General features: G+C 42.2%; 1 protein-coding gene across 5 annotated transcripts; it reads left to right on the forward strand.

Annotated features, from left to right (window-relative positions):
• Positions 1-2,355: 2,355 nt before the first annotated feature.
• LOC105337708 (solute carrier family 25 member 45) lies at positions 2,356-7,214 on the forward strand. Of its 5 annotated transcripts, none has more exons than XM_034470632.2 (6): positions 2,368-2,501; positions 4,537-4,707; positions 4,796-4,839; positions 4,925-5,005; positions 5,117-5,366; positions 5,666-7,214. In XM_034470632.2, exons 2-6 carry the CDS (start codon positions 4,596-4,598, stop codon positions 6,121-6,123), a joined length of 945 nt encoding a protein of 314 aa, XP_034326523.1. In that variant the 5' UTR covers positions 2,368-2,501; positions 4,537-4,595; the 3' UTR covers positions 6,124-7,214. The 5 variants fall into 5 exon arrangements, with proteins under 5 accessions (XP_034326530.2, XP_034326523.1, XP_034326524.1 ...); XM_034470633.2 differs by having other exon boundaries at positions 2,371-2,505; XM_034470634.2 differs by having other exon boundaries at positions 2,428-2,553.
• Positions 7,215-8,342: the final 1,128 nt, after the last annotated feature.

The following is an 8,342-nucleotide window of genomic DNA, read 5'->3' on the forward strand; positions in this document are numbered from 1 at the left end:
TCTGGATGCTTTGTCAATCATTGCTTCGTTCTTGAGCCATTGTGAGTTCTACCAACCAGGGCTCCTTACTCCTTAATGGAGGCAAAAACCAACCAGATCGTCGGCCTTGATCTCATTTAGATCTCACTTGGGCTTCACCCCTGAATCACCGGAGACTAAACCAACGAGGGCTTTACCCTTGACCAAATGGGGGGTTCACAAACCGTCATTGACCCACTATGGTCTTCATTAAACAGTGTTTTTGACCCTTTCTGGTTGACTTCACCAACCAGAAAATCGTCCTTGACCCTCTGTGGGCTTCACCAACCAGAGAATCGTCCTTGACCCTCTGTAGACTTCACCAACCAGAGTATCGTCCTTGACCTTCTGTGGACTTCACCAATCAAATGATTGCCCTTAACCCTCTGTGGACTTCACCAACCAGGGTATCGTCCTTGACCCTCTGTAGACTTCACCAATCAGAATATCGTCCTTGACCCTCTGTGGACTTCACCAACCAGAGTATATTCCTTGACCCACTGTGGACTTCACCAACCAGACTATAGTCCTTGACCCACTGTGGACTTCACCAACCAGAATATCGTCCTTGACCCTCTGTGGACTTCACCAATCAAATGATTGTCCTTAACCCTCTGTGGACTTCATTAACCAGAGTATCGTCCTTGACCCTCTGTGGACTTCATCAACCAGAGTATCGTCCTTGACCTTCTGTGGGCTTCACCAATCAAATGATTGTCCTTGACCCTCTGTGGACTACACCAATCAGAGTATCGTCCTTGACTCTCAGTGGGCTTCACCAACCAGAGTATCGTCCTTGACCCTCTGTGGACTTCACCAATCAGAGTACCGTCCTTGACTCTCAGTGGGTTTCACCAACCAGAGTATCGTCCTTGACCCTCTGTAGACTTCACCAACCAGAGTATCGTCCTTGACTCTCAGTGGGCTTCACCAACCGGGGTATCGTCCTTGACCCTCTGTGGACTTCACCAACCAGAATATCGTCCTTGACCCTCTGTAGACTTCACTAATCAGAGTATCGTCCTTGACCCTCTGTGTACTTCACCAACCAGAGTATCGTCCTTGACCTTCTGTGGGCTTCATCAACCAGAGTATCGTCCTTGACTCTCAGTGGGCTTCACCAACCAGAGTATCGTCCTTGACCTTCTGATGGCTTCACCAATCAAATGATTGTCCTTAATCCTCTGTAGACTTCACCAACCAGAGTATCGTCCTTGACTCTCAGTGGACTTCACCAACCAGGGTATCGTCCTTGACCCTCTGTGGACTTCACCAACCAGAGTATCGTCCTTGACCTTCTGTGGGCTTCACCAATCAAATGATTGTCCTTAACCCTCTGTAGACTTCACCAACCAGAGTATCGTCCTTGACTCTCAGTGGGCTTCACCAACCAGAGTATCGTCCTTGACTCTCAGTGTGTTTCACCAACCAGAGTATCGTCCTTGACCCTCTGTGGACTTCACCAACCAGAGTATCGTCCTTAGCCCTCTGTGAGCTTCACCAACCAGATTATCGTCCTTGACATTGGTTTTGACTAAAAAACAGATTTGCACGTAATGGCAGTATCTCTGACTAACAGGTTTATAATACCGAAATGATATTCCTCATCCATCTGTTAGACCCATTACAGGTGCTGTTAGGGAGGAATTTATCTTCATGGATGATAATTCTCGACCTCATAGAGCCCGTATTGTAAACGAGTACTTGGAAAGCATGGACTAGCCAAGTCTTTCCCAAATGAACATGCTTGGGACATTCATCAGCAACGAATTTCAGCTCGTCTTACACTTCCACAAAATCGACAAGAGCTCCAGGCTGCGTTGCAGGAAGAATGGCAACATATCACTGAGGCGAGCCTTGACGGGTTCATGGGCAGTGTGGGACGGCGCTGTAGGGCTGCTATTGCCTCGCAGGGAGGTCATACAAAATACTGACTCAAAATTTCTCACCTTTGAAGTCTGTAACAATCACAGGGTTTTTTTTTAAGTGAACGTAAGAAATGATCTGTAGCATGTGTTTATAGCAACTCATCACATTTAATGATGAAGTATACATATGCCTCCAAATTCTCAATATTCTTATCTTTTCAAAGTAAATTTAGGAACAATTATCTCTGCTGCGTGAAAAAGTGGGGGGCTGAACCCTCTATGATGCTATGTGCCTAATGGTTAGGTCTAACTTTGCAAAAAAAGTGGGGAAGGGGGGCTAACCCCCCTAGCCCCCCTCCCTAGGTTCCGACGCCTATGACAACGACTGATTTCGGACAGCAGAGCAGATTTAGTAAAAATTAAAGGGCCGAAGAACGCCTGGTCATTGAGGTGTTTGTTTACATACATGTATAAATACAGTGACGGGGAATACCTGAGTCAGCACACACATGTTATCTGACCAGGATCCCCCGATATCAGACTTTGCACCGATAGAAGTGGATAGACCGGGTTGTAGTGACAGTGGTGTTAGTGACAGTGGAGGCACCGGCTACAGTAAGTACGTACTGGGGGTTACTGCTGTAGTAGATGTCAATACAGACACGGTGTAAGTACTTACGGTAGGGGGGCTGTAGAAGAAGATGTAAATACAGACACGGTGTAAGTACGTACTGGGGGGGGGGGGGGGCTGTAGTAGTAGATGTTAGACAGACAGTATAAGTACGTACTGTGAAGGGGGTAACTGTAGTCGTACAGGTATCAGGAGAAAACGTACCCAAGATAAAACGTACCCAGGAGAAAACGTACCCAATTCCTAGGGTACGTTTTCTCCAAGAGAGCTTAATGATTAGAGCGTCAGACGTATGAGTAAGGGTAACAAAAATAGCACAGGGATAACAAATATAACACAGGAAAAACAAATATAACAGCTAAAAAACCGCAGGAATTAACAAATATAACATAGGAATTACAAATATAACGCAGAAATAACAAATATAACATAGGAATAACAATACAGGAATAACAAATATAACAGGTATTAAAACGCAGGAATTAACAAATATAGCATAGGAATTACAAATATAACATGGGAGTAATAAACATAACACAGGAATAACAAATATAACTTAGAAATAACAAATGTAACATAGGAGTAACAATACAGGAATAACATATAACAGGTACAACAACGCAGGAATAACAAATATAACATTCGAATATTAAATATAACACAGTAATAACAAATATAACACAGGAATATGTCGTGTATAAGGCCAGAAGACTGGTACATTCTATGTAACGGGACGGAGGTCAGCTTGATATAGGTTCTTATTTTGAAATCTTTGTTAAAATGTTGGTAAGTTGGATAAATCGATCCTATGTTTAAATGTCATTTAAAAATAAATCGTCTCTATTATAGCACCATGTTTTTAAATCGCTATCGTGTGTGAATTTTTTTTAAATCCCAGCTTTGTCAATTTATTGCTTTAATTTACAGCTTGTATATTTCTTTTAGCTCGAGTTATCAATATGTGTGACTTTGTATAATAATATTGTATATTCTATTATCTAAACTGATAATCATTAATAAAGCTATAATCTATTATTCAAACAATGAGTTCAAATACAGTATAACTTTACTGTAGCAAAATCGGACCTCAATCTGGCTAATGAATGGTTATAGAATTACAATCTATCTGAACTCCGGTAAGGTCTCTGCAATAGCCTCACAACAGAATGCAGATTTACAGCATTATCTTGTCTACATGTAAATCTAAAAAAAAAAACAAAGGTATATTTAACCTATATTTTCATTATCAGTATTCTGAACAGAGGTTTAACTACTTATGTAAAACACATTTTTATCGATTAAGTCTATTGCATAACAACAATACCATGTCCTCTGGTTTTTCTCTACCCGATTTGGAAAATTCCAAACGCTCTAAATTTAACTCGGACTAAATTTGGATTTATCATTAATGATGAGATATTCAGTGTGAAAAAATACAAGGAAATCTAATAAATTAGATATATAATATCGAAAAATCAGGCATGAAAGAAAAAATACTCGATATGTAAATACCAGAAAAATCAACGAAAATTTTGGTCTACTTTCGTTTCGATGTTTGGTTTCTTTCCGTTGGTTTGGTTTGATTTTTGACTTGGTTTGGTTTGATTCGGTTTCGTTCCGTTTCGATTTTACAGGTACCCGAATTTGAAAGGTAGACACGCGTTCGTGTATATTTTTTCTGTTTCTTTTGCTTATGCGCAGTGGTATTGAAAATGTAATACATATTCAAATAAGCAAGAAACGAAGATTTGTGAGGTAAATTGCAATTGTGGCGTTTGTTGGAGCCTACACTTGTGGAAAAAAAATGTATTTAAATTATACATGTACTCAACACGTCTCTGCTCATGATACAGTTCATTAAGCTTTATTTCATATTTTACATTTTTGCCAAAGCTGACAAAATATAAGTCAAATCAATATGATATTATCAATACATGTATTTTAAGGTTGAAAATATTCCTAGATTTGTCTATTATGAAAAAGTACTACCAGCTAATAATACTCCACATTCAATTGCAGAAATAAAATCCCATGAAGACTAAATGTGAGCGAAGAGAGCGACGAAGATCACACGAAATATGGCGCCAGCAGGAGAAGAGGCTACCACAGGAAGTGTCGTCAAAATATCACGTGACGAATCATCCATCAACGAACACGCGCTTCACGACTACATAGCAGGAGCAGTTGGGGGTATCGTGGATGTTATGCTAATGCAACAACTAAACTAGTGGGATGTCACTTCATTCTTGATTCAAATGTCTGTCCCATTGAATTTTAGGTATGGCCGGTATTATTGTCGGACATCCGTTCGATACCACCAAGGTGTGTGTGTCCCTTCATTCTCTCTCTAACATCACGTGATATACATGAAATGATTATTGTGTAATGTTTAATTATGACGTCACAGGTTCAGCTCCAGACGCAGCTCCACAGCAACAGGTACACGGGCACTGTCTCCGCTGTCCTCAACATCAACAAGTACGGATGGGTGGGTACTGTATAAATCAAGACTGACGACTAGTGCTCTTTGTACTTCTATTTCTTCACTACTTTTCAAAGGACAGACACTGAGTTGTTGATTTTGTTCACCTTTTCACAGGTGCACGGCTTCTTTCGCGGAATGTCCACTCCATTGCTGTCTTACGGCATCGTTAATTCTGTGTACTTCGGAGTTTACGGAAACACCTTGAAGATCCTGGAGGAGAGCAGAGAGAAGCGGAAGTCTTCCTATTTGAACATTTACCTGGCGGGGTGCGTGGGAGGGGCTGCCCAGCTGATCCCCGTCATCCCCACGGACTACATCAAAGTGGTGCTACAGTCACAGATCCCCCGACACAAGGGGGACACAGGTGGGTACAGGTATACTGCATGTTGTGAATGTGTTACATTAAAAGTTAAGTTTGAATTGATAAATTTTAAACTTTTAATGTAACAAATGTTAAGTACATTAAAACTTTGATAAGGGAGACAACTCTTACCGGGACATGTCGTTTTGTATCATTCTTTTTTTCTTTGCAATGAATGTACTATTCAATAATAAATGTATGTCCATTTTTTCCTTTAAAAACCATTGCTAGGATAAGGAAATAAAGTAATTAAATGAATGGTGGCGGGGTTTACTGTAAATTATATTGTTGTATTTCTTCAGACATAAAGAGGGCATTTAGCGGCCCCTTGGACTGTGCTAGACACATAGTGAGGCAGCATGGCGTACGTGGGTTGTATAAGGGGGGCCTGGCGATGGCCTACAGAGACGTTCCCAGCTACGGACTGTACGGACTGACGTACGAGGTGATGTCACACTGGATGAAGGAGTCAGGCTGGTCCGACTCCCAGGGGGTCATTGCGGACCTCGTGGCCGGGGGATGTGCGGGAACTATCACGTGGGCCTCCATCATTCCTTTTGACGTGGTCAAGAGCCGGTACCAAGCGGACTTTGTGGGTGAATACTCGGGTCTTATTGACTGTGCAGTGAAGAGCTACAGGGAAGAGGGAGTCCGAGTGTTTTACCGGGGATGTATGGTCACGTGTTTAAGAGCATTCCCCGTCAACGCTGTCACGTTTCTCGTCTATTCTCAGTCCATGAAGTACATGGAGTCGCGCTAATTCTCGTGGAGAAGCGCCATCTGGTGTCTAAACACTAAGGAAAGGCCACTTTTCTTGGTCAATTAATGCATTATTTTATCAAAGAAAGTGAAACTGTTTACATGACGAATATGTACGATTAAACCAAACAGTATTAATGAAATTACAAACAAATAGTTTATGAACACATTCACGTCCATCCATCTTTCTAGAAATGTTCATCTCTTCAATAATGTTCTCACGAAACTACTTTAAAATAACAAAAAATGGCACTGATTAAACATGTCTTTGAAATAAAGAAGCAACTGCACATGCTGCACGCATTTTGACCACAGCAACAAAGCTATTGCACTTGCAACACAGAAGCACGATGGCGCGCTATAAATCCAGGGCGAAGGTTGTGGACCTCTTTGGGAGACCTTTGAAGGCCACGGACTTGGACTTGGGCCGGAACATCATCCCTGACTTCGTGTTCTCTCTGGACACCGCCAGAGGAGGAAGTCGCAGTGCACCTGCGCTGGTGATGTCGTTGGTATCCACCGTTGATGGCCTCCTAGTTTTGAAGTACAGGGTCATTCCTCTCTCTCTCCGAGGCGGGAAGGAGGGCCGGTTAATGATCGCCTCCAGCATGCCCCTCGACTCTTTGATGTTCATGATCCGCCCGTCGGTTTTCCCGTCAGACAGCAGTTTCTCTGTTTTCCTCAGGCGGCGGACCCTGGGGTGCTGGTTCTTGATGATGGTGTCGATTTGTGGCTGTAGGTCCCTGAGGGAGGTCCCGCCGTAGACGCCGTACATTCCACTCTCGTCGTCCAGGTCCGGCACCTGGTCCCGGATCCGCTTCAGACATCTCTGGGTGCCCTTTGTGTGGATGTAGTACTGTTTGTGGGGCATGGTCTTCTGCCACATCTTGTAATCATAGCTCCGTTTGTCCCTGTCGATCGCCTTACCGTACGTGCTGCACCTGTCCTTCAGTTTGTCGTTGTTGATGGAGGTGGTCTTTCTCAGCCGGTGGGTCTGTTTACCAATCAGTGACAAACGCTTGTCCTGGAGTTTGGGAAAGTTTTGGATATCCGCCATGACTGTTGGCCGCGGACCTCAACATTTGGGGTAAACTGTAAGAGGTGGAATAAAACAAAACATCTATTCGTCGTCTTTTTATGATAAATATATTTTTCCTATTTTATCCAAATTTACAAATCTGTTTTGCAACGATTTACACACATACCGATATTTACATAAAACCAATACTTTAATACTTACATGAAAATTGAATTTCGGCCTTCCAAAAGTCCTAAATGATTAGACTTCATAAATATTTTCCAATTTGATATATTTTCCTTCTAATGTACACAGTGCATAGAATTAACTGACGGCGAAATTCGACCTAATAAATTAGAATCTGGAGGAAAGGATTTCTACAGTGTGTTGCTTTTAATATTTTTAATCCATATTTAAAAGGTTAATGCTTTCAATATATTTGTGTCGCTGATACTAGTAAACGTTTTAAAGACCTTTAATCCCTTTGGTTAATTGTAGCTTAATCGCATTGACAATTTTTTTAACTATCAAACTATGGAGTCTAACTAATCAAAGCTAGGAGAAAACGCTACATGCACCTGTACGGCGGACTTCTGTTTTGAACACCCGATTTATCAAGAGTGTGAATATTGGGTTAAATGTCATTCTAATAAATAGTCCTTCGTGGATCTCGCCAAATACTACTCATAATGTACACAGATAGACATAACATGCATATAAGAAGAGTTCACAAAGTGAAGTTTCTGCGTTCAGTAAACCAGGCCAGAGAGCTGAGGCCGTTACCTGTATGATTGATTTTAGCCCCCCCCCCCCCCCCCCCACCGACCCCTTAAGATGACTGCTCAAGCCAGAGTATTCTGATCAAAATTTTCCCGCTTTTGTTGTCGGCCGCAGCTTCAATTACTTTCCTCAATTTTATCAACTTTCAGCAGTTTTAAACTGAAAACAAAGCATATATGGGTGTTCGGCATCTTCGCTAGCCAGGATTAGCATAGGCGTCGGAACCGGGGGGGGGGGGACTAGGATGGCTTAGCCCCCCCCCCCCCCCAACCACTTTTTATGCCAAATTAGACCTAACCATTAGGCACATAGCATCATAGAGGGTTAAACCCCCACTTTTTCTCGCAGGAAATATAATTATTCCTAAAAAGGTTGAAATATGGAGAAGTTCGAGTCATAGGCATACTAGCCCCCCCCCCCCC

The sequence above is a fragment of the Magallana gigas genome, chromosome 6 (genome assembly GCF_963853765.1).
Source record: "Magallana gigas chromosome 6, xbMagGiga1.1, whole genome shotgun sequence".
NCBI classification, from domain to species: Eukaryota; Metazoa; Mollusca; class Bivalvia; order Ostreida; family Ostreidae; genus Magallana; species Magallana gigas.